Consider the following 27,414-nt stretch of genomic DNA (forward strand, 5'->3'; position numbering starts at 1 on the left):
GAAGAGAAAAAACTACACTTCCCATCATGCTCCGGGCCTCCTCCGGGGTGCTTTCGTCTTCACGCCTCGACCTTGCGGAAATGAAAAGAGTACTTCCGGGTCCGGAGATAACCGGGCGCCGGCAGCGTTGGTTCGGCCCTTTAGGGCCTTGCTCTGAAGCTCCGCCTTCGTTTCGGTCTTTCTGGAAAACCCGCTTTGATCTCGGCGGTGCGGGACAGGTATTTCCCCGTGGCTGTGGGTGCTTCTGGGACCGTCTACTGCAACGGGGCGGGCAAGGCTCTTTTTCTCGGGAGGCTGGAAAGCTCGGAGCGGAGCAGGGCGCGGCGGGCCTCTGGAGGGAAGCAGGTTACCTGGGTCGTGGTCCCGACACTGACGTTTTGTTTCTTGTTTCTTCTCTCCGCGATTGCAGCGTCCCGGGTGCCTGTGTGTCTCTCATGGCTGAAACGACCCCAAACGGCCCCCAAGGGGCGGGCGCTGTGGTAAGTGAGCCGGCGGGGTCGCGTTGGTTGATTTGCTAGAGGTAGGAAGGAGCAGGAAGTACTGCGAGGACCCGGAGCGTTCCAGAAGCGCTGAGATTTCTGGACTAGCATGAGTGAGTGGGTGCGGGTGCGGAGAGGGGAGAACCGAAGGGAAGCTACATAGGGAGCTACAAGTTTGCTTCTGAAACCACAACTGTCTGTCTTGGAGCAGGTGGCTGTCACCAGCGTATCCTGGAAATTGGTCCTTCTTGCCTTTCCCCACACCTCAGTCTCTAATTATCCTAGGCCCCAAGGTTGAAGATGCCGTGTAAGGGTATGCCGTGACACTAGCCTCATGGCGCCCTTGCGTGGGGACTGGAAACCTATATGTCAACTTTACGCCATTGTATAGAAATGACGCACAGAACCATCTGTTGTTTTCATTCTTCACATTGTTCTTACTTCTTTACAAAGCAAAGTACCAAGCTTTTGTAATTTTTTTTTTAAATGCCAGTCAGCAACTTCCTAGTTACTTGCATCCAAAGCATTATTATCCTCTGATTTTTCCCACCCTAAGTGTGTGAATCGGGTGAATTACTTTTTGAAAACATTTTGCAAGTATTTCTACATAAACACTTTAAAATTTTGCTGGCTCATTTAAAAGTCTTTGTTAACCCACAAATATTTTGTTATTCTTTCACATGACCACGTTAAGTTAATCACGTGGGAAATTTAACACTGATAGGTGGTATAAACTGATATGCAATTCATGTTCAAGTTTCCTTAATTGTCTTTTAAAGCTGCTTCCTTTTCCTCAGGGGTTCTGCCAGAAAGCATGCATTATGTTTACTGGTCATATATCTGCTTCCCTCCCTTTTTTGTCTTTCAAGATTGGTAATTTTTTTTTTTTTTTTTTTTTTGTGGCCAGGGAGATTGAACCTAGGGGCCTTGTGCTTTGTGCACGCTAGGCAAGTGCTCTACCAACTGAACTACATCCCCAGCCCTAAGATTGTTAATTTTCTAGAGCCCAGACCTATTCTGTAGAATGCTTCTCAAACTGGAATCACATGAATGATTATTTTATTCTTCTCTGTGCATTATAAAAAAGAAGCATTTCTTTTATTAATTAATGATGGACCTTTATTTACTTATTTGCTTATATGTGGTGCTAAGAATCCAACCTAGTGCCTCACACATGCTAGGCAAGTGCTCTACCACGGAGCCACAACCCCAACCCCATATGAGGAAGCATTTCATGTTCATTTATCCTATTGTTGGGGATTTTAAGTTTGATTCTTTAATTAAGATAGTTACCACTGGATTCTACATTATAAAGATTCCTTTTTCCCCTTTGTAATTAAGAAGTTGTTTTTGAGGCTCTGTATCTTGTTCCTCAAGTCGTTTTTTTACCTGAAGATTCATTAATATTTTTTGTCTGTATTATTTACTGCTAGTGATTGGCGGTTGGCCAGGTCACTCTTTTTTGTTTTGTTTTGAAATGTGGTGTCACTTGTTGCCTAGGCTGGTCTTGAACTCTTGATGGGCCCAAGTGATCCTTCCTGCCTCAGTCTCCCAAGCAGCAAAGACTATAGATGTGTGCTACCAATGCTAGTCACTCTCAAAAATCTGAACCAAAATATGCCCTTTGGCTTTTCTTTTATTGTGTGATAAAATGAAATGCATAGCTCAGCAATTTATGGTAAAATGAACACCCTACACAAATGGATTTTAAAGAAAATATCCCCAAATTAAATTTCAGATTGTGATTAGAGCTTGGACATTTGTAGAGGAACTGAGCACAGAAAGCTAGATTTATCCTTCTGTTTGACCATTCCTGATCATTTAAATTTAGGGGAGAAATAGTATGGTAGTTAGGATACAATCAACAAGAGGCATATTTCATATTTCTGACATTACCTACATATGATTTAAGAAGGAATGCAATAAAATGTATTTGAATTTTTAAATGTTCGTGCATTTTTACTTAAAAGTTTTTTTTGTTTTTTGTTTTTTTTACACTTTTCCCCCCAAAGATAATGAAGTTAAATTGCTTAAAAGCAGTGTTCTGAAACTTCAAATAGAACCATTAGTGAGTTTCAAAATTAGCTTTGTGGAAGCTTTTTTTTTTTTTTTTTTTAATACAGTAAGAATAAGTATTATTTGTGAAACTTTGTTATACTTCATATACCCATGTATGTTTGTATTAGATCTCAATGTTAACAGTATTTGTGGTACTGTAGTTAAATAATGTAAAATTCTCTTTAGAATATGAATATAAAATACATCTTAATGATAAAGCATATTTTTACATTTTTTAGTGCTAATGAACACTCTGGAGAAAGAAAAGCAGCAAAGGAAAAGAATAAGAAAAAAATGAAGAAATATGCATGTGGAAGTTTAATATAGTGTCGCTGAAACTTATAGGGACAAATAAAGCACAAATCCCATCTTAAAACTTGTAGGGGAGCCTTAAGGGGATGCAGAAAGTCATAATCAGAGAAGCAGGTGATATTTAATAGCTGACAGTTGTATGTTGAGCACTTCCACTATGTTAGGCAGATCATCCACTGAGTAATGAGTTCAACTGTAACTGACTGATGATGACTGTGGTTTTTACTTTGTCCTTTCAAAAGTGTATTTGTTGTTGCCTTTTTATTCAGTTCTGAGACCTACCTATTTGGGTTTGAGATTTTGCTAATAATAGGCATTTGGTTCTCTTGAGAGCAATTAGTACTTATTTAATGTTCTTTTTAAATAGATGAAGCCAATATTACAACTGTTGAAAGAACACAGACAATTGTAGTTAAATTTCTGTCCAGGTTCCTGTGCTTTCCAAATCAACACTATAGAATTTTTTAACTTGTCATTGAGCATTTATGTGAAATAGTTAATTGCCTTGAGAGTTTTCACTTAATGATTTAAAAACAAATGTTATAAGGTTGTTGAAATATTTTGAATATGAATAAATTATATATTCTTAACATAATTTGCAGGCTTAATTTACTACCATATTTTTCTTTTTAAATACAGCAATTCATGATGACCAATAAACTGGACACGGCAATGTGGCTTTCTCGCTTGTTCACAGTGTACTGCTCTGCTTTGTTTGTTCTGCCTCTTCTTGGGTATGTACTATACATAATTCTGGCTTTGATGTTGTTCTGTTTTTATGAAATACTTTTTTAGGTGTAAGAATTGTTAAATTGTAAAAGGTTCAGGGACAGATAAAAACGCAAGTCCTTAGTAATATAATCAGTTGGAGGGATTTATGATTTGTGAAACTAAGCATGGTGAAAATCTGAGTGAAAATGTAGGTGCAGGGTTAAGACAAGTTCATGATTTTTGCATTTTTGACCTTTTTATCTTGATGCGAAGAATCACTGCTTTATAAAATTTAGTTGGGTGTATATATATATATATATATATATATATATATATGAAATGATGCTTCTAAGAAGATAGAGCAAGTTCAAGGAATTTTTTTCTATTGATAGTTAAATGAGTTAGGTGTTGTGCAATTATGATGCAATTCACAAGGGAGGAAGAGACATGGTAGTTGTTTATGTCTCATGATAACTTCTCCTCTGGTAATTTACAGGTTGCATGAAGCAGCAAGCTTTTACCAACGTGCTTTGCTGGCAAATGCTCTTACCAGTGCTCTGAGGCTACATCAAAGATTGCCGCACTTTCAATTAAGCAGAGCATTTCTGGCTCAAGCTTTGTTAGAGGACAGCTGCCACTACCTGTTGTATTCACTCATCTTTGTCAATTCCTACCCTGTTACAAGTATCCTTTTCTACTTTTTTGACAGTGAAATGACCAACTAAATATGTAGGGGATCTGTTGATTATTTTTTGCTATAGGAAAGATTAGTAACAAGGGCATTCAATAAAAGTTGAAGTTTTTGCTTTTTGGCACTTCATTTATATGAAAAAGGTATGCTTATTTTAAAAATTTCAGACGCTAAAGCTTGAAATGTAAACTTTGAAGAGCTGATTTGGGATTTTTAAACTTTGTCTATAAATGTTCTTTCATAAATTTCTTGATTAGCAATGGGTATTTTAAAGTTCAGATTCAAAGCATAAGCTTATATAGGATTTGTGAATACTTAAAATTTTCTTTCATTTAACTGGGCATATGTGGTGGTACAGTCCTTTAATCCCAATAACGCAAGAGGCTAAGGCAGGAAGATCCCAAATTCGAGGTCAGTCTTACAAACTTAGTGAGGCCCTGAGTAACTTAGTGAGACACTGTCTCTGAGTAAATTAATATATAAATAAATAGGGTTGGAGATGTAGCTCAGGTGTAAAGAAGCCCTGAGATCAAGCCCTCGTACCTCTCCCCAAATATTTTTCTTTCATTTAATTTATAGCTTCTTTGAGAAGGTATCTAGATGTCTTCCTTTTAAAAAGGTAGATCATCACCTATTTCCTTTTTTTTTTTTTTTGTAGTTGTAGTTGGACACAATAACTTTATTTATTTATTTTATGTGGTGCTGAGGATCGAACCCAGGGCCTTGCACATGTGAGGCGAGTGCTCTACCACTGAGCCACAACCCCAGCCCACCTATTTCCTTTTTTAACTTTCAGTGACCTAGGAACAAATGAAAATTTATGAAGAAATGATTAGTAAATTTAAAATAATATTTACTGTATGTAATGTAGAAACATGGATAACATGTATGGAAACAACATATAGATACATATGGATAATCCATGTAGCATTGAGAATTAATAACTGATTTGGAATATGTATGCTTTCACAATTTCAAAAGTATTGCCAGATTATAATGGGTATTATTCCAAAAAGGAGAGAAGTTCTACAATTCATTGTGTTTGGGAAGCACTAAGTTAAAGATTTTGAAATAGGATTCTTTGTTACAGGACCTTTGTGCATTGTGAGATTAATGTTTCTTAATTTTTTTGTGTAGATCACCCATTAGGAAGTTACTTAGTGTTTTAAGAAGTGCTGATGTAAGAGTTTGGGGTTTTTTGTTTCTTTGTTTTGTTTTGTCTTTTGGTGCCAGGGATTGAACCCAGGTGTGTGTAGCCACTGAGCCACATTCCCAGCCCTTTTTTATATTTTGAGATAGGGTCTCATTAAATTGCTTAGGGTCTGGCTGAGTTGCTGAAGCTGACTTTGAATTTGTAATCCTCCTGCCTCAGCCTCCCAAGCTGCTGGGATTACAGGTGTGCACCACTAACCTAGCTTAAGAGCTTTTGAATATTTCTGATACAACTATATATAGTAGAAAACATAATAAAATATTTCTCTAAGACTAAATGTCCACTTAGATGATACCTATATTGTGAATTATCATTTTTAAATAGTTTTTGTTTTTGTCATTCTGGGGATTGAACCCAGGACCTTGTATATGCCAGGCACACACTCTACCTATAGGTCATGACCTTTGTGATGTTTACTCAGTTTCCCCAAGCTAGGGGGATGAGTCAGATTAGAAATATTAAAGGTATGAGAAATTTCAGAAATAATACACAAAAATAAGTGAAAAGCAGGATCCGATGGAGACCAGCTCTGATGGAGATTGGGTCTCTCTCTCCTAAATGGAGTCCCCAGGCTTTATTTAAATGAGTAGGAACACCAGTGGGATTCAGTGTAAAGAACTTCTTGAGGAAACAGGAAGAAGGTGGCAGAAACAACTTGGTTGAAGCTTAGCAGGTTGTACCCACCTTCGTCTGCATTTGTACCTAGGTCTTTGAGCTAAGGCAGGATGTCAGCATAATCTGGGCATTCTTGAAGTTCTCAGAAAAGTAACCTCCTTACCTTGTGATGGCTCATACAAACCCATAATCATACGTGGCCTATATAGCCTCCAACACCTAAATACTGGCAAAATAAATTTCCATTTCCTAACTACTTATAAATAGATGGAAGTGAAGTATAGCTCAGTGTCTGGCAGAGAGCAGGTGCTTAGTTAAGTTTTGTTGAGTGAGTCATGAGATCATGCCAAATGAGACCCATGACTGGGAAGATAACCTGTCTTTTATATGCAGTTGGTTATTCACTAACCCATTTCTCATGGGAATGTTGAAGTTTAAGGATTTCTTCTTCCTTAAATTTTTATGGGAGGGGAAAGGGAGCAGTGAGAATAACATAAACTAGTAATTGTCAAGGAATACTAATCTGATTCCTAAGGCATTATGGTAATAAAGGTCGCCAAAATATTATCATAAACATTCTGATTTTTTAAAATATCTTTATTTGTGTTTATTTATTCATTTATTTTTTAATGTGGTGCTGAGGACTGAACCCAGGGCCTCACACATGAAGGGCAAGCACTCTACCACTGAGCCACAACTCCAGCACCGATCTTTGTTCTTATAAAGGTGATACATTGCCCTTGCTCTATCAATGACAAGTACTTAAGAGTTAAAATTGTAAACTTTTCACCCCTTATCTTTTCTAAATAATTTAAAAGTGACATTGAGATCTAAGATTATGAATATGTTATTAACAGTTTGTTCCCAAGCTTTGTGCTACATGTCTATTATCCCAGCTAATATGGAGGATAAGACAGAATTAAAAGTTAGAGGTCAGCCTGGGCAATTTGTGAGACCCTCTCTATAAGTAAAAAGTGAAATGTGCTGGGGATGTAGCTCCATGGTAGTGTACACCTCGGTTCAATCCCCAGTACTAGGAAAAAATTATTTATGAACTCTAGAACATTAGCAATAAAAGAATCTTTAGAAATCTCTGGCTTTGATTTCTTGTTATTTGACAGAGGATAAGGAAAATGAGGTTTGTGATAGAGCCAGGACTGGAAGGCAGGTGTCTTGATCTCAATTCAAGGTTCTGTTTTCATTACCTGATACTACTACTTATTGAATCGATCTTCAAGTCTGAATACATGTCAGAGTTTAAATTGTATTATTTAAGCCAAAACAGTTTCACAGGGGGGCCTTAAAGAAGAGAGGATTATACCTTTCATCAGTTTCAAAGGATTTATGATTCATTAAAAAGTTTAAAACTGTGCATGCGTGTGTGTGTGTGTGTGTGTGTGTGTGTGTGTGTGTGTGTGTGAGTGTGTGAGAGAGAGAGAGAGCTCTGTTTGGGTAATTGACATTTTAATTCTTGTGAGAGGCAAGAAAGAATTGGTCAGGGTATTAATTTGGAGAACTACTGTATTAACAAGATTTGGTTCTTCTAATACTTGAGATGAAGGTGCTTACCAATTGGAAATTGGAACCTTTGGGTCCTAACAGAGAATGTAATAAATTTGAGTCTTAGATTGTTAGAGCATTACCACTTCCCATTCATGTTAAGCCTTCAGCAAGTATAGAAAAACAATGATTCATTTCTTAGAAACTGCTTATATTTTTAGGGCCAGTATTTTTACCAGTCATGATTGACTAATAGTCTTTATCATTTCATGGAAATAACAATTTTTGGGTTTTTTGTTGTTGTTGTTTGTTTGTTTGTTTTTATTATAAGGCTGGCAAAAATTTGGTGTGGAGAATGGAATTTTCTGAGAAATTTCTGTTTTACAAAATGTTGCATGAAAATTGTATATTTACCCTGGGGCATTAAGCCAAATCAATGATTTTAAATACAGAGATTCTCTATGTCTGTAATTAAACTGATGAGACTTTCAGTAGATTATATACCACCCCAGATATATACTATCTTTTTTATTTTTACTAATTGAGAGGATAATTATATCAGCTTTATAGGTATGTTATCTTAAAATATAATGGGATCTTTGTAGGAAAGAAATATTTTACTATCTTCAACTGAGAAAAATTTGGGAATTATTCCTTAAACCATTGCCTCAAACTCTCTTCTCTTAATGAGACCCTGTCTATAAGTAAAAAGTTAAATGTGCTGGAGATGTAGTTCCATGGTAGTTTATAGCTGGGGTGAGATCTGTGAAAGCACTGTAAAAGACTTATCTCTGTGTTTGAAGATTAACTTATGTGGCCAGGATGGCCAATGTGGGGTTAAAAACAGCATGCATAGAAAAAAACTAAGTAGCCTAGATTTTAATTTAATTTAGCAAATATTTGCAATGTTTTATTACCTCAAAAACTTTGAGGTAGCCTAGATTTTAATTTAATTTAGCAAATATTTGCAATGTTTTATTAACTAACCAATAAAAAATAAATGAAAAAAAACTTCACTATTAATTTTCTTCATAAAAATAATGATGTTTTAGAAAGTGAAATAGTTTACTTTCTTTTTTATAAAAAACAAAAACTTCTTTTGATTCAAAATATATTAGTAAACCAATAGCCATTTCACTGAACTCATTTTGCAGGTGGTGTTTCACTTGTATATTTGAACTTAATACATGGCTTGTTTTGCAAAGTACTTGATAATTTTGTGTTTTCCTTAATTGTTTTCTTCAGTGAGTATTTTCCCAGTCTTGTTATTCTCTTTGCTTCACGCTGCCACATACACGAAAAAGGTCCTTGATGTAAGTAAAGTAATGCTGTTTCTTTGATTCCTGGGAGTTTAAGTTCTAAGACACTCTGGCATTTGTCACAAGAAAGTTCCTCTATTCTCTTACACACTTGTTATGAATTACTTAGTGATTTAGTAGTTTTGAGTTTTAGAAGTTTTTATTTAGAGTGTCACAAATAGTACATTTTGGGTCTGGGGATATAGCTCAGTTGGTAGAGTGCTTGCCTTGCATGCACAAGGCCCTGAGTTCGATCCCCAGCACCACAAAACCAAAACAAATATAGTACATTTTGTAGATAAAGGATTGTACTTAAAATTATTCCCTGGTTCTCAGAGGAATTTCCATTTTTAAATTTTTTTTTAAAACCTTTTTAAGTTTGATAGTTGCTAGGTGCAATGGCACATGCCCATTATTCCAGTGGCTCAGGAAGCTGAGGCAAGGATAATACAAGTTCAAAGGCAGCCTCAGCAACAGTCAGGCACTGTCTTAAAATTAAAAAAAGGACTAGGGATGTAGCTCAGTGGTAAAGCACCCCTGGGTTTAATCCTCAGTACAAGGAAAAAAAAAAAAAAAAGATTTGATGAGTTTTCAGAGGTTTCTTATTTAGTCACTGTATAATTCCAACATACCAGATAGACTATACCAAATCTCTTTTACACTAATATTAAGAACGGCTGCCTTCCTGAAATTAATTCATTGCTGGATTGGAACATTAATGCTTAAGCCTAACATAAGTGTTCCAGGTGGATTTACTGCATATACACTGAAATTTTAATTAAAATATCCAAATTTGTGCCTTGAATCAGACTTCATTGGATTTTATAATTTCTTTCTTTCTTTTTTTTTTTTTTTTAGTCGTAGATTGACACAATACCTTTATTTTATTTATTTATTATATTTGGTGCTGAGGATCAAACCCAGGGCTTCACGTGTGCTAGGCAAGCACTCTACCACTGAACTACAATCACAGCCCAGGACTTCATAATTTCTATCATTTATTAGCTAAGGAATCACAGATATTTTAACTGTATTACTGAATAGGCAGATTTTGTTAAGATTGGAGAGAAATAGTAACATTTTTTGGTAAAATAATCTTTTTTTAAAGAAACAAAAGCATCTAAGAATGAAAAATATTTTCATTAATGTTTTCGACTTCAGATACACAAAATAAAGCAAGAAAATACATTCTTCATTTTTAAATAGTTTGTAAACTTTCAGTCATTTTTGTATCACTTACTTCTGGTTCTATTGCCTGTTGGATGTGCTATTTATCTATAAAGAAAGAAAATTTAGTCAGCTCTTAGTTATCCCTTGGTTCTGCGTCTGTGGATTTAACTGATTGCAGATAAGAAATATTTGCAAAAATAAGTTTGTGTCTGTAGTAAACAGGTATAGACTTTCTTTCCCTAAATGATACAATATTAACAACTATTTATATAGCGTTTACATGGTTATTAGGAATTATAAGCAATCTAGAGAAGACTTAAGGTATAAGAGAGTATGTTTATAGGTTATATGCAAATACTGTACTATTTTAAATAAGCATCTTGAGTATCTGCAGATTTTGGGATCTGAGTGGTATCCTGAAACCAATCCTCCATGTTTCCTGAAGGGTGACTGTAATTGAGTTATCAAAAATACTTAATTATCGCTAATGTATATTTTCTTTTGTTTTAGGCAAAGGGTTCAAATAGTTTACCTTTGTTGAGATCTGTCTTGGATAAATTAAGTGGTAATCAACAAAATATTCTGAAATTCATTGCTTGTAATGAAATTTTCTTGATGCCTGCTACAGTTTTTATGCTTTTTAGGTAAGAATAAAAATACATTTATTTTGGAAAGCTAATGACTAAATGAATAAGTAAAAATATTAAGTTTCATGTTGCTTGAAATTATGGTCTTATAGTAATAGTTATCTATGATTGCCTTCTTATTTTGTTTGTACCTTTGGTATGGAAAGTAATTCATGAATAAAGAAAGCTCTCCTTTTGAAAGTTAGAACATTAAAATATCAGTGATCTCTCTGTTGATATCTTGCATTTAAGTTTTAAAACAGGGCATATGTCTACCTGGATGATTCTTTTTTCAATTTTTAGTTTTCTAAGGAACAAGATATTATAGATAAAAGTTAAAATGTTGGGCTGGGAATGTGGCTCAGGCGGTAGCGTGCTCGTCTGGCATGCATGTGGCCCGGGTTCAATCTTCAGCACCACATACCAACAAAGATGTTGTATCCGCTGAGAAGTAAAAAAATAAATAAATATTAAAAATTCTCTCTCTCTCTCTCTCTCTCTCTCTCTCTCTCTCTCTCTCTCTCTCTCTCTCTCTCTCTCCCCCTCCTCTCTCACTCTCTCTTTAAAAAAAAAGTTAAAATATTATTTGATTATAGGTCTTAGTTACAGTTTTTTTTAATCTTTTAGTTGTCGATGGACCTGTATTTTATTTATTTATATGAAGTGCTGAGAATCAAACCCAGTGCTTCACACATGCGAGGCGAGCGCTCTACCACTGAGCCACAACCCCAATCCTTAGTTGCAGTTTTGTTTTCTCTTTCTTATAGGTGTAAGAGTTTTGATATGTACCTATAAAAAAATCCTTTAATAATATACAAGTGTGTAGTAAATACATAAGTATCATAATTTATTAGTTGTCTCTCCCATGCTTTTTCCTACTTGAATGTTTTCATAACCTGTTTATACTAATATACAGTCATGGTTTGTTTCATTTAATGGTTGTATAGTGTTATATCAGATGAGTGTGCTGTTTTATTACCCATTTCTTTATTGATGGACATTTTGTTTCCATGTTTTTGTGTTTCCAAATACTGATGTAGTATACATCTTTTTCTGCTTACACTTAGGTATTAGTGTTTTCTTTAACACATCAGACTTCATTTTGCCATATTATAAGCTAAATTCATTTTGTGTTTAATAGAAATACCAAAATGTCCTGTAAAATGTCTACATATCTTGTTTTTCCTAATCTTGTTGATTTGTAATAAACTATTATTGATTATAAATTTATATTTTATAATTTCATATTCATTGCCTTGAAAAACTAATGATATTTGTATATACCTGATAATTACATCTTTCTTTAGCAGTCTCTCTAAACATTTTGTAGATTTCCTTAAATGTAAATGCATCTTTTCCTATCTTTTAAGTAATGCTTTCCTCTGAAAACTCTATGGTCACCATATATTGCTTAAGTTATGGGTCCAACTAGATAATATACTTTAAATAAAGTTCTAGATTGATGCATGAAAGATTTTTATTTATTTATTTATTTTATTGTAGTTGTAGATGGACACAATACTTCATTTTATTTATTATTTTTATGTGGTTCTGAGAGTCAAACCCAGTGCCTCACATGTGCTGGGCAAGTGCTCTGCTACTGAGCTACTGCCTCAGCCCAGGATTTCTTATTGGATGTTATGGACCTGGATTATAGTTGATTTGACCATTAATTTATATTCTGAACCTTGAATTTCCTCATTGAAAATGTAGTCTTGGTCTAGGAATGTGGCTCAGCAACTCATGAGGCCTTAGATTCAATTCCCACTAGTGCAAATGAAAAAGAAAATTAGAAAGTAGTAGTATTACCTAACGTGTGAGATTCAGGCACTGCATTAAGAAAAAAAAAGTTAATTGTAATAGATAATGTTGAAAATTCTTCCATCTGCAAGGAAGCTGAATATAGAATTTGATGCATCTTTAAAACTTTCATCCCAAATTTTAGTTAAGTTTTATCCTAAAAACTGAAGTTACATAAAGGATAATGTAATCTAAGTCAAAGGAAAAAAAGAGGGATAAAATAAAAATTTCTGTATTTTCCCCTTGATGTATAGGTCTAATTTTCATCTCTTTCTTGTGTGATCTTGATCATTTAAACACTCTAATTAGTAAAAGGAACTTTTTGCCTCTTTACTTTCTTACTCATTTTTCTTGGGTTATCTAATTCTGGTCTTGAGGAATACCAGGTTCTGCCATTTGTTTCCTGTAAGTAGCTAAAAGTAAAAATAGTAGGTAATTTTTTTTATTGTATATATGGATATGGATGTAATTGATGTCTACACTTTGAAACCTCCAAATTCTGTTTAGTAAGCAAAATTATTTTGTTCTTCTTCAATTAGCTTAAGGATCTGGGGTTGCAACTCAGTGGTGGTGTGTTTGTCTAGCATTTGTGAGGCCCTGGTTACAGTCCTCAGCAACACACACACACACAAAATGACTAAAATAATTTTTTTTTATTGTTGGTTGTTCAAAACATTACATAGTTCTTGATATATCATATTTCACACTTTGATTCAAGTGGGTTATGAACTCCCATTTTTACCCCATATACAGATTGCAGAATCTAAAATAATTTTAATGAAATGCAATGCAACTTAGAGAAATACCTCATTTTTCTTGGTAGATAATTAAATTGTGCTCCTTAAAGATTTCATTTAAACACTTACTATGTACACATACATCTTAGTTTTCACATTATTGTAAAGGAGATATGAATTTACCAGAAATATTTAAAGAGTAAATAGCTTTATTGATTTCTTTACTCTTAACTTACTCTTGCAGTGAAACTGTATTTTGGTATCTGTTGTCCAACTTCTCTGTATTCCCCTTCCCTTTTCCCTTCCTAATCTCTAGTAATCACTATTTCACTGTCTTCTTTGATATCAATTTTTTAAGCTTATACATATGAGTGAGAACATACAATTTTTGCCTTTCTGTGCTGGGCTTATTACTTTATAATGTCCTCCAATTCCTTCCATTTTTGCCATGAATGACAATATATTTTGTGTGTGTGTGTGGCTAAATAATTATTATGTGTATGTACTTGGATATGTATGCCACATTTTCTCTATTCATTCTTCTGCTGATGGATTCCTCAGTTGATTTTCATATCTTGGCTATTGTGAATAGTGATGCAACAAACACAGGAGTGTAGGTATCCCTTTGATATGTTGATTTCATTTACTTTAGCTATATATTCAAAAGTGGGATATAGCTGTATCATAGGGTAGTTCTGTTTTTTTTAGTTTTATTTAGTTTTGTGAGGAAATTCCATACTTTTCTCCATAATAGCTGTACTAATTTACATTCTCACCCTCTGAATTTAAGAGTTGCTTTTTATTTTTTTCATTGTAGCCATTCTGATGAGTAAGATGATATCTCATTGTGGTTTTTGATTTGCATTTCCTGGATGGCTAGTAATGTTGAGCACTTTTTCTTATTCATTTGTATATTTTCTTTTGAAAAACACCTATTCAGATTATATGTCCATTTGTTTAAGTTTTTTGAACTCCTTATGTGTATTATGTATATTAATCTCTTGTCAGTTGAACAGTTTACAATTATTTTCTCCCAGGTTGCCTTTTCATTGTTGATGTTTTCTTTGCTGTGCAAAAACTTCTTAGTTTTATATATCCCATTTGTCCATTTTTGCTTTTATTGATTGCCTTTAGGGTCTTATGTAGAAAAGTAGTTTGCTTATTCCAGTGTTTTGAAGTGTTCCTCTTATGATTTATTCTAGTACTTTGATAGTTTCAAGTCTTTCATTTAGGTCTTTGACCATTTCGAGTTGACTTTACTATATGGTGAGAGAGAGAGGAATATAATTGCATTTTGCCTGTAGATATCCAGTTTTTTTCAGCACCATCATAGAGGCTATCCTTTTTCCAGTGTGTGTTTTTGTTTTCCTGTGTATGTTTTTGACACTTTGTTGAAAATTAGTTGGCTATATTTATTTGTAGAATCTCTTGTGTTCTCTTGGTCTGTGTTGGGTTTTATGCAAGTATCACGTTGTCTTGGTTACTGTGTTCCTTTATATGTAAGAACAGGTAGTGTGATGTTTCCAGTTTTGTTCTTTTTGCTCATATATATATTTTTTATTTTTCTAGTCTTGTTCCATATGAATTTTAGAATTGTTTTTTTTCTTATTTCTGTGAAGTTGGTGTTTTGAAAGTGATTGCATTGAATCTGTATATCATTTTGGGTATGGACATTTTAACAATATAAATATTCTTTAGCTATAGCTGAGGATTGAACCCAGGGGTGCTCCACCACTGGTTTATGTCACTGCCCTCTTTATTTTCTATTTTTGAGTCAGTCTTACTAAATTACCCAGGCTGGCCTCAAACTTGCAATCCTTCTGCCTTGGTCTCCTGAGTTGCTGGGATTACAGGCCTGCACTGCCACACCCAGCAACAATAGTCTTTTAGTTCATGAACAAGGAAGGTCTTTCTGAGTTTTGTTCTTTTTTCAGTGTTTTGTGTTTTTTTATTACTTTATTTTAAAGAATTAAAATTTGTTTACGAAGTTATATTCCATTTCTTTTGTTTGTTTTGTTTTGCAGTGCCTGGGGATCGAATCCAAGGTATTGCATATACTAGACAAGGGCTGTACCACTGAGTTACATGCCCAGGCCTCCATTTCTAAAAGGAAAAGCTACTTATGCTTTTAAATATGTAACTTGAATGTACCCAAGCTAACATTTAAAACAATCATAAATAATGACTATTCTTTGTGTGCTACCTTTCATGGTAGACACATAGTCTAATATTAGAAAACTATATTTAAAAATGAACTTATAATTTGAGTTGTCTTACACATACATGTACATGCATGCAAAGATGGATAAACGGATGATCATTATAATTTTATTCCTAATTGTGAACTGGAGCTATCCTAAATATTCATTACTAGGGAGCTTGTTACATAATGGTACAAGTAAGTATAAGAAGGAATATTTGAACCTATAAAAAGAACAAGGTAATTTCTGTATTGTCATATGGGATGCTTTCCAAGGTATAATAAGTTAGTTAACAGTAATATGGGCTGTTACCATGTGTGCACTTATTAGTATTAGCTCTTTTGTATACTTGTGTACATAAATAGAAGTGTATTTGAGATTGTGCTAAAACTTTGAGAAAGGGCTAATTTGGATGAAGGGAAACTTGTTTTTCAGTGAGTATTTTCTATGTACATTTTCTGTATTCTTTGCATTACTTCTTCAATTTATGTATTTATTTTTTAAAAATATTTTTTGGGTATAGATGGACAGAATATCTTTATTTCATTTATTTTATGTGGTGGTGAGGATCAAACCCAGTGCCTCACCCATATGAGGCAATCGTTCTGCCATTGAGCCACAACCCCAGCCCCTGTTTGTTTGTTTTAATATTTTTTTAGTTGTTGATGGACCTTTATTATTTGTATGTTGTGCTGAGAATCAAACCCAGTGCCTCACACATGCTAGGCAAGCATACTACCACTGAGCCACGACCCCAGCCCCCCTGTTTGTTTTTTTGATTTTTAATTTTTTAATTTTAGTTGTCAGTAAATACAGATTCATTGACAACTAAAATTTATTCTTTATATGCAGTGCTGTGAATTGAACCCGGTTCCTCACACATGCTAGGCAAGTGCTCTACCACTGATCTACAACCCTAGTCCTACTTTTTCAATTTAGAAAGTTAATTTGTCAAATTGTTGGAGAAAATGGATGTAACATTTAATTTAGTGATATTTGTAAGTTTGTACTTTTGCTATAAAAGTAATATCATGCATTGGGTGCAGTGGCACATGCCTGAATCCCAGCAGCTTGAGAGGCTGAGGCAGGAGGACCACAAGTTCAAAGCCAGCCTCAGCAACAGCAAGGTGCTAAGCAACTCAGTGAGACCCTGTCTGTAAATAAAATACAGAATAGGACTGGAGATGTGTCTCAAGTGGTCAAGTGCCCCTGAGTTTGATTCAACATCCCCTCCCCCCGAAAATAATATCATGCAACTTGAAAGACTAAAAAATTAGCATAAGAAACTACCTTTAGCATCTTAATGTATTTCCTCCAAATTAAGTTTCAAGATACAGGGCTGGGGATGTGGCTCAAGAGGTAGCGCACTCGCCTGGCATGTGTGCGGCCCGGGTTCGATCCTCAGCACCACATACAAACAAAGATATTGTGTCTGCCAAAAACTAAAAAATAAATATCAAAAATTTTCTCTCTCTCTCTCTCTCTCTCTCTCTCTCTCTCTCTCTCTCTCTCTCTCTCTCTCTTTTTCCCAAAAAAAAAGTTTCAAGATACAGTTGTAATAGTATGTATAGATTTATGTTCTGCTGTTTTCAAAGTTGTTATATAGTTTTAGTTTTTATAACAAAGATTATAAGTAGTTGCATATTAAATCCATTACATAAACATAATGGTGTTATATAAATTTATGTCACCCTACTACTTTTCTGTCCACTGTAGGTTTGTGTTGTGTTTTTTCTTTCTTCTTGGTGATAGTAGGGATTGAACCCAGGGTCTCTTACATGCTTAGGGAAGTACTGTTAACACTGAGCTACATCTCTGGCCCTTTTTAATTTTATTTTGAGACAGAGTCTTGTCTAGGATGACCTAACTTGTGATCCTCCTGTTTCAGGAGTAGCTGGAATAATAGGCATGTCCCACCACACCCAACTTATTTTTTCTTCATTTATTTTTGCAGTACTAGGCATTGAACCCAGGATCTTGCACATGCTAGGCAAGTACTGTATCAGTGAGCCACATCCTCAGCCCCATTGCTATGTTTTATTAGTTATTTCCATGAAAGTTTTAATCCAGATAGAGTTTTCTAGGAAGAATTCCAGACTTGGAGTTTCAAAAACGTATCTATAGATAGATAGACATAAAATATATTTATATATACATATATATACATCTTTCTTGAGGTATTTAATTATGCTTTTTAACCAAGAATACTTGTATAGGCTGTATAAATTTGCTAGTGAGCCAGTATAATTTTTTTTTAATATTTTGTTTTTAGTTGTAGATGGACACAGTACCTTTATTTATTTATTTATGTGGTGCTGAGGATTAAACCCAGTGCCTCACACTTATCAGGCAAGCGCTCTACCACTGAGCCACAACTCCAGCACTGCCATTATAGTTTTAATTTTTGTTTGTTTTTATAAAATAAAGAACTTTTTATTTGAATATGTGTTAAGTCTTAAAATTTAATTTCATCAATGGTAATTATGGAAGCGCTTTTATGTAACTTACTGATTTATTTAGTATGTTATAATTTCAGCTGAGCACAGTGTTCCACACTTGAAATCCCAGCTACTTAGGAGGCTAAAACAGTAGGATTTGAGGCCAACCTCCGCAATTTAGTAAGACCATATCTCAAAATAAAGTAAAAAGGGCTGGGAGTATTGCTCAGTGGTAGAGTGGCCCTGGGTTCAATCCCCAGCATTGAAAAATAAATAAAAAATTCAAAAGTAATACATGGCCAGGTGTGATGGTGCACGTCTTTAAGCCTAGCATTTTGGGGAAGCTGAGATAGGAGGATAGTAAGTTTGAAGTTAGCCTGAGCAACTTAGCAAGACCCTGTCTGAAAATGAAAAGCACTGGGGCTGTAGTTTAGTAATAGAGTACCTCTGGGTTCAATCCTTATTACCACCAAAACAAAATAGGTAATATTTATAGATTATATTTATAAAAGTTTAAGCAATAACATTTTACTCTTTGCCATCATCTATATTCTTTTATTTCCTTTTTAAAAATAACTTGGGTTTAGATATATTTTATTTAAATGAAGGCATACATTCTCCATTTGAATTGACTATTGCCTTTTAAAAGTATATGTATGAATTTGTAATGTATGTTATTACTCTGTATTTGTTTATTTCAGTGGCCAAGGAAGTTTGCTCCAGCCTTTTATTTACTATAGATTTCTGACTCTTCGATATTCCTCCAGAAGAAATCCATATTGTCGGTAAGCTGATAAGTTTAAGTATTTTCTGTTTTTTAGAGAATTGTGGAAATATAGTATTTTTAACTTGTAAAAGTAATTTGACTAACAGTTTAGAACTTGGAAGAGACGTTTTTGCAGCTCTGTTTGTTTTTTTATTTAGAGACAGCATTTCACTGAGTTGCTTAGTGCCTAGCTTTTGCTGAGGCAGCTTTGAACTTATGATCCTCCTATCTCAGCATCCCAAGCTGCTGGGATTACAGGCATGCATCACCATGCTGCTGGTGGTAGCTAGGGTTATTGAGGTAGTTGTACAGATGCTATTTGACTTATGATAGCTTTATATCGTTATAAATTCATAATAAGTTGAAAATATTGTGAAGTCAAGAATGCATTTAATACACCTGCCCTACCAAACATCACGGCTTAGCAGTCAGTAAGTACACTATGTCAGTTGTTCACTGTCATGATTAAATGGCTAACTGGGCTTACAGCTTTCCTCTGTTGCACATTCTCACAATTAAGAGTATTCAGCATATTTCTAGTTGTGGAAAATATGGTTTCTGTTGAATGTGTCACTATTCCAGTTTTCAATAAAATTGAAAAACTGGAATTTCTTAGTCTGGAAACATCTGTATTTCTTCTTAGAAATTACAACTGAGGTTATCTTGACCACCTTTAAAACACTACTATGGTTAGGTAATTTAAAGATGTGTAAGACAAAAAATCCCATTCTCTAGGAGCTTTCCTAGTTGAAACAAAAACATGTCCTGAATACTAATAAGCAATAGTTGAGGATAAAATATTCACAAATCAATATACAGTAGTCCCTTTCATCCACAGTTTTACTTTTTCTTATTTCAGTTACATGTCATCCAAAAGTGGAGAATTCCATAAATAAGTAATTCACTAGTTTTAAATTGTTCATAGGTCTGAATAGAATAATGAAATCTTGTGCTGTCCTGCTCCTTCCCACCTGGGATGTGAACATCCCTTTGTCCAGCATATCTATGATATATAATGTCTAATTTATAAATAAAGGTTTATCATAGGTATATGTGTATGGGGAAAAAAAAAAAAACAGCCCCAATGGAGGTTCCTGGAACATGTCTTCCTTGGGTAAGGCAGGGATCACATATAATGAATTGCCATATGGTTGCTTTTTTCTATCGGTATTATCTATAGTCCACAGAAGTGGGAGTGGTCATTGGGCCAGAAGATAGACAAGCCTAGGAAAATTTCCCAAATTGGAGATTTAAATTTGATCTGGAAGGATTAAAACATTAAAGCATTTTAGGTAGGCAGGTAGGTGTTAGGAACATAGTTCAGAGGAAAAAAAGTGCAGGCCATGTTTGAAGGGGCATTGAGTAAAGGAGTTTGATTCCAGTGCAAATTCAGAATGATAAATTGCTGAAGCAGAATAAGATGGTATATTGGAGTCATGTCAAAAATTTCTTGAGTTTCAATATCAAAAATTTAAAATCTGTTAGATGTGTGGGAATGATGATTTTAACATGCTCAGAATATTCTGACATTCTTGTACAGAATGGGTTGGATGAGAATAATGGGGAAGCAGAGAAGTATTTTAGGAAATTAGTAGTTTTCAGGAATGGAAGTTTAGTATACACTGAATATATATATTTTGTTCTCAAAGTGAAGTAGAAATAAAATAATAACTGCATTTAGTAGATTTTAAAATGTAATTCGGTAATGTTAACACCTTTTATTTTCATGTTTGAAATAACGTAGTAGAATTCAGCAGGAAATTCAATCAGTGTGTTATGATTAACTCTATATACCATCACAAGTACACTTAAAAGAGCTGAATTTGAATGCTGACCCATCATTTACTAGGTGTGTGACTGTAGGCAAGTTATTTAAATTTAAATTTCTTCATTGGTAGAGGGGGAAACCTCCTCCTGAGGGTGAAATGAATCATATTTTGAAAGTACTTAGACTATTCAGACATGTGCCTCTAGTCTCTGCTATTATGTAGGCTGGTGAGGTAATAGGATTCCATGATTCCAAGAATTCAGGCCAGCATGGGTAAACTATTGAGACTTTTTCTTTAAAAAGTAAGTGCTTAGACTCTCATTATCTTTTAGGTTCTAAATAAATATCTTCCTTATTCTATGAGCTGATTTTCCTTTCTTGGGGCTTTTTATGCTTTTTTAGACAGTGTCTTTTTATGATATTTTCTGAAGTAGAGCTTATTTGTTTTAGACATACAATCCTAATGAGTTCCTTAATAAAATAAGTCTTCATTTTTCTTGATTCCATGAGTCTTTTCCTTTTCTTTCTGGTCCATGCATTCATTTCAGGTATTATTTTCTAGTTCCCTGACCTGACCTTCATTTTTCATTAGCAAATTATACCCTGTTTTTTTCATATACCCTTAAGTCACATTAGTACATCTAGAAATTTAGAATGTTTCATAAATAAAAATGAAAAGATCACAGTGGGTCAAGCTACCACAAATATGTGCTAATAAATGTCTTCAAAGATTGCTTATAAGTATACATTTTAATCATAACAGTGAAAAGGTAATGGAAAATATCAATAAAAATGCAATAAAGCTACATTTTCTGAACTACACTATTTTTTGTTAAGGGTTTTGAGGCAGATACTTAGGATGTAGCATCTTAGAGTGTGGGAAGAAGAATGAGATAGAATGCCTCCATCTCCAGGTTTTGGGTCTGGTAGCTAAAGAGACCGTGAATAATGGTGCTGTAACAAGGAAAATACTGGCCTTTGGTTGTATGTGCATCTTTTCAAATTGTATTCCTGTCTTTGTGTGAGAGCATATTAAATACTTTAAAAAAAAAAAAAAGTTCAAACCATAGATGTCACAAAACGATACAGAAAAGTAAAACAAGAGTTGCATCTTCATGCAGGATGAGTCAACATATAAGGTCAAACTCACAAATAGTAAAATATTCTTGCTCTTTCAAATCACTTACAAATTTTACAATACAATATATGTGATTTTGTATATACCTGCCAAATAGTATACATGTAACATGTACCATGTGTAATAAAGGGTACTTTGGAGGCAGTGAGCACAGTTGGGGCAAAGGCAAAGTCCACACTGTGTTTGAGGCATATCTATGCAACATAACTCAATTAGAAGTTGTGGCGAGAGATGAGCCGATAGTTAGATTGAGATAAGATCATATAGTGTATTTTATGGGCTTTAGTCTGAATATAAAGAGCCAGTTCTATCAATAGAAAGAAGCTCTGGGAAGTAAATTCTATTGACCATCTTTGTTGTCTTATTTAAACTTCACTACAACTCTGTTAAATACATGCTTTTAATTTACAGAAGAGGAAAACTCTGAGAGAATATGTTCTTTAGTAGTGTGTGAATTACCCATAATTTTTTTTTTTTTTGCTCTTTTTAAGAACAAGTTGAATTTGCCGAAGTTAAATGTGAATATTACCTGACTCTACCAAAGAAAAGAATGAAAGTCTTTCCTAATCTCAGTCCTCAGAGATAGTTTTTATTTTGGTGTCGCCTTGTGCGTGCAAGGGAAGCACTCTATCAACTGAGCTATATCCCCAGCCCAAGATAGCTATTTTTTAGAATGCGTTTGTTATTTGAACTTTTTCACTGAAAAAAAGATATGAGTGTAGATTTTGAGAATTTCATTGTGGACATATATGTAGTTTTTGTTTTTTTGTGGATGTGTTTGTTTTTTTGAGATGGGTCTCACTGTGTTACCACCACTGGTCTTGAATTCCTTGGTTCAAGCAGTCCTCCTTGAGTGCTGGGACAACAGTTACATGCCACCCTGGTGATGTATATATTTATGTGTTCCCTATGATTCATTCTATGTTAATCATTCCTCAAATTCTTTGTTGACTGGGTAACATCTTCATCAGCATTTTGTAACACTATTTTGCTTTTTTCTTGTGTTTTTGAAAAAAACTATTTTATCTTGCAGGAACTTGTTTAACGAACTGAGAATTGTTGTTGAACACATAATAATGAAGCCTGCTTGTCCACTGTTCGTGAGAAGACTTTGTCTCCAAAGCATTGCCTTTATAAGCAGACTGGCACCAACAGTTGCGTAGTTTAACTTCTAGTTAAGCTATGTATATAATATAAGCATTATTAGCAGCTGGTACTTCTACTAGGGTATCCTAAATTCCAGGTGTTAACACTGACCTCAATTCAACTTACATAATTTACATAGTAAATGCATCTCAATGGAAAAATAGTCATTTTCCTGGCATGTTAAATCAAGCCTTTTCAAAAGTTGATGAGAAAAATTTTACTGTGCTCTGTTGCTAATGGTTAAGGAAGTTTGTATCTAGTGATAAATGTATCAATTTTTTTAGATGCTGCTGTGCCTGTATCATGAAATACATTTATTTTTTGAAAAAATAGTTCTGAAATTTGTTTCTACCTAATTTGTAACCTAATCTGGCATGAATTCATTATGGTAATAACATGTGAATTTAGTATATTTTAAGACAGTATTCTTTTGCCATTCAGTAATTTTGGTTGATGATTTTAACAGAAGCACTGTAATTCTATTTCACATTGTTATTGATTTTGTGCTACTTTGCTAGGACAGATTTATTTTGGATGTATCATTATACGAGGCAGTTTATGTCTTATGCTAGGAGCTTCTGAATTTTTATTTCCATAAGAATTCTGTGGCTTTGGTTTTTTTTTTTTTTTTTTTTAACTCAACTGTAAGCCTGTTAGTCAATTGGATAAATATTTGGGGTCACATAACCACTTTATATCAGAAAGTAGTAATGACACAATTTTGCTTTCAAAGACCCATTGAGAAATATTTCTTAAATAGGAAATCCTTTTACAAATGTGGACAGATAGGTTTATTAGTATTATAGTTTGTAAAATTACCTAGTTCAGGTTCTTGACTTCAGTTTTCTTGGTTTCTTAGGCTTGAATTTTCCTAGAAAATTGCAGCAGTCAGATGCCTTTTGAAAGGAATGTAACTGAAGATTGAGCATATGGCTATACTCATGTCTGAAATAATAATGAAGAATATCCTGTAGATTACATATTTATCCATCAAATCTGATTTGAAAGGTTAAGTGGAAAGTTTTTTAGGTAAGGTAATATGTAATGGGCCTGGGAGAGCAATCGGGAATAGTATGCATTTCAGTCTTGTAATGCATAGATATATTTGAAGAAATTGGCTGTATTATGCAACTGTGATTTGAGTTGTATAATGTGTTAAATCCTGTTCATTGAACTCCCATCAACTACTTTATAAAATTCATTCTGATCCTTATTATTGTTGCATGATTGGGAATGTTCAAAAAGGTAGCACAATTTTAGTATAGAATAATATAAATGTTTTTGTATCCTGTTTTCTTCTGTCTGCATGTAATGTGGATTTCTCAAATACATTCATTAGTGATTTATCAGTAATATCAGTTTTCCTTTTGTTCAACTTTCTAATCTATAGAAAGATGAAATTCTTAGGCTAGATTGCCAGAAAAATTCTACTTTGATAGCTTAACTGTAACCAGCTATTTTTGTAATTTTGTAATATTTATCCACTATGTTGGAGAAGCAACCTCATAATATACAGTTGATTTTGTGTGTGTGCAACTAGCCTCATCACTGTATGTGTAATCTGATGGTTTTGAAAACTAACTTTCTAGAGCAATAAAGTGACTATAATGTTAAGTAAACACACTGATTTCTAATGTGTTTTAAAATATTATCTAATTATATCAAGAAATTTTGGCAGCTGAAGGCATAATTTATTTGAAAAAACTTTTCCTTGTCTTTTTTTTTTAATTGTTAGAAGAATTTGAGAAGTAGTGCTGTGAGAGTTCATTTATACCTATTACTTAGCTTCCTCTTATGTCAGCATCTTATGTAACTAGTAGACTGTTTATCCAGAGTAAGAAATTAATCCTGGACCATTGTTAACTAAAGTTTAAAACTTATTTGGATGGCACCAGTTTTTCCATTTGTTGTGTGCTTGCATTCTGTTTTTACCTTGATTGCCTTTTACTTTTAAATGTCTATAAGTATTAATTTTGAATTTTTCTTCTTTATTTTAAAAATTAACAGTGGTCAAAAAGATGTCCCTAAAGGAAGTAATCCACAGTGGTTTTAAAAAATTTTTAAACTTAAAACTTCTGTAATTTCAGATACTTGTGCTTTAAATCAAGGCTTTTAAATAACATAGGATTATAATATTTCTGATATGCTCATGTTTGAATGGAAAGAATAGATTTATTTCTTAAAGGAAGACTTAATATATAAATAATAGTCAAATTTATGAGAAACTTAATTTTACAGTTTGAGCATTACCAGATATTTGATTTGCTAGAAATTCTGCATAATGAATGTGTACAAGTATAGCTTATTTGGTATCTGAAATTATAGTGTTACGTGTACACCTCTAAAATTAAGAAAATCTAAGAACAGTATGTAAAATGAATGCAGTAGGAAAATTCAATCTTACTGCGTAACTGAACTAATTTTTTCTTACAGGTGTAAAAGAAGTTGATTTAACATCCAGAATATCTCATTGTTTAGGAAATTGTATAGTGCCATTATTTATTAGAACCTCTTGGACAGGTGGACACCTCATACAAAATACATTATTCTAGCAAGCATTCTATATTACATTTGTTTTGTATACTTGGTTTCTCATTAATTTAAAAAGTCTCAGGTATAGTTTATATTTAAATTTTCTTGGAATAAAATTCACCAAGATTAGTGCTTCTGGGAGGAAGCAAGGAAGAAGCTAACATCATCATCATCATCATCATCATCATCATTATTATTAAGTTTGCGTATTTAAGAATGTCCCTTACAGAGAACATGAGGCCAAGCTCATAATAAACCAGAAGTTATGAAAGATTAATACATTCTATCATCTAAGTAGGAATTGAAAAACTATTAGTACTTTACTTTGTAAGAATCAGGATCAAAAATTCAGATTAGGGTTTGTAAATTTAAGGCATGGATATTATTTATTCTGGAAAGGAAAATGAATATGTAATGAGACAAATGGAACTGAAAGATTCCATTTTTAAAGCATTCAGATGACAGTGAGTAAATTTATTTTAAGGGATTGTGATAAATACCCTCAACAGCTATTAATATAGCTATTCTAAAGCCTCAGAGCTGTCACTTAGTTTTGATAGAATGAAAACCTCAAGGGAGAAAGTAGCCACAGACAGTTATGTTTATAACAGTAGGTGTCACTCTTTCCTAAAGTTGCCTCCCATTTTCACGTTATGTTGGAAGGTTAAATGCCACTGGAACAGTGCTGAGTCAGCCATAAAACTAAGAATCTGAATTCCATGACCCTTTTTAATGTGTATTAATTCAATATTGAACAAATACTTAGTGTGCATTTACCATGAGTACTTTAAGTGCTGGTTCTTAACCCCAGAGCCTCATATTCTATCATTGAGCCTATGTGAACATTTTAAATATCCCTAAATGTCAGAAGTACCCTGTCAAACTGTACTTTTTAGGAAAATAGGCCACAATTGGAAGTCGAATACAAATCATTGTCTCTTTTTTTTCTTTTCCATTCAAAGTGCCTAAATCAGTTAAATCAGTTATAAAATTGTTCTTCATTTTCAGATGTGTAGAAATATGCAACTTAAAATTTTTCATCGCCATTTTGTAGGTACACTTACATACAGCTAATTTAACCTCTTAAAATTTAGACTTTTCATTGTAAAATAAAAACATATTGAACTTCTGGGATGTTATATCAGGAGTGGTACCTATATTTGAAAATTAAGTGTGAGTTGTAGAGTTGTAGACACTACTAGTTTTTTGTAGCACTTCACTGAAATTCTGATCCTAGAGAATTCTAGTGAGACTATATGATAGTATAATTCAACAGATAGCAACCAAAGGCATTCCTTTAAAAATCCAGGAGTTATTACTAGAGATTGTTTTAGTGAGCACTCCTCTTTTATATTCTAGTGGGAAGTTATTAGATCTGGTATTAAAGATAAAAAAGGAGCTGCTTAGTTTGGGAGGCTTTTTGGTAGAAATTAATCTACGAAATTTTTATAATAGGAGGAACATGTTCCCATGTGAGGTATTTTATCTATAGTCTTTTCCCTCTTGTGAAGTTCATATAAGAAATTGATCTGCACTGAGTTTGAGTTGATATGACAAGAGAAAGAAAAGTACAGTATTTTTTAATATAAAGCTGATTGTTTTTCTTTGAAAACAATAAGAAAGTTATGGATTGACGTTTTTGCTGGAATTATCTCATATCTTAGGAAAAAGAAGGGCCCGTGAATCATTTTACTTATTCTATAGCCATTTACAGCCACTTTTTGATATGTTCATCACTTTGGAACTAACCTTTTTTTTTCTTTTTTTTTGTTTATGATAGCTTAATTCTAAATTGTTACTATTTTTCCGTTGTAACTTTAAGATAGAACAATTCCTTTTGACATTAATTTTTACCTACATGTGTTTATAAGTTGGAGACCAAATGAGCAAAGTCTTGGACAGGTAACATTTATGATGTGTTTATATTGAAACAAATGTGAAAAGGTCACGAAAGTTAGAAACAGAGTCATAAAAAACTGCTTGATTTATAAATGCATTACTTTTGGTGCTCTATATAATGGGATATATTGAATTAAAATTTTGTATATATAGTATGTCAGCATTTCTTAGTAAATTCTTGAATCTATTTTTAATATCTAATATTGTACAGGTTGGGGAGTTAAGCTCTTCAGGGCAATACTATCCACACTGTAGAAATTTATAAAATAAATTGAAAAATTCATCATTCCTCTGTATTCAGGACCAAAACACATAA

General features: G+C 33.6%; 1 protein-coding gene across 3 annotated transcripts; it reads left to right on the forward strand.

The window, feature by feature from the left end:
* The first annotated feature begins 72 nt into the window (after window positions 1-72).
* Tmem33 (transmembrane protein 33) lies at window positions 73-24,286 on the forward strand. 3 transcript variants are annotated; one of them, XM_013356251.4, is made up of 9 exons: window positions 74-218; window positions 410-479; window positions 3,489-3,583; window positions 4,057-4,244; window positions 8,825-8,892; window positions 10,558-10,691; window positions 18,551-18,634; window positions 22,555-22,675; window positions 23,527-24,286. In XM_013356251.4, exons 2-9 carry the CDS (start codon window positions 435-437, stop codon window positions 23,530-23,532), a joined length of 741 nt encoding a protein of 246 aa, XP_013211705.1. In that variant the 5' UTR covers window positions 74-218; window positions 410-434; the 3' UTR covers window positions 23,533-24,286. The 3 variants fall into 3 exon arrangements, with proteins under 3 accessions (XP_040148429.1, XP_013211705.1, XP_005320003.1); XM_040292495.2 differs by lacking the exons at window positions 22,555-22,675; window positions 23,527-24,286 and adding an exon at window positions 22,313-22,496 and having other exon boundaries at window positions 73-218; XM_005319946.5 differs by having other exon boundaries at window positions 22,555-24,286.
* The last annotated feature ends 3,128 nt before the right edge of the window (window positions 24,287-27,414 follow it).

Source organism: Ictidomys tridecemlineatus, chromosome 9 (genome assembly GCF_052094955.1).
Source record: "Ictidomys tridecemlineatus isolate mIctTri1 chromosome 9, mIctTri1.hap1, whole genome shotgun sequence".
Lineage (NCBI taxonomy): Eukaryota > Metazoa > Chordata > Mammalia > Rodentia > Sciuridae > Ictidomys > Ictidomys tridecemlineatus.

Bases quoted from the DNA above. Each gene is read 5' to 3' on its own strand.
- Tmem33 (XM_005319946.5), top strand. From the start codon at position 435: ATGGCTGAAACGACCCCAAACGGCCCCCAAGGGGCGGGCGCTGTG. The intron at 3,584-4,056 runs GTATGTACTATA...GGTAATTTACAG, and splicing joins TTTGTTCTGCCTCTTCTTGG to GTTGCATGAAGCAGCAAGCT. The intron at 18,635-22,554 runs GTAAGCTGATAA...TTTATCTTGCAG, and splicing joins AGAAGAAATCCATATTGTCG to GAACTTGTTTAACGAACTGA.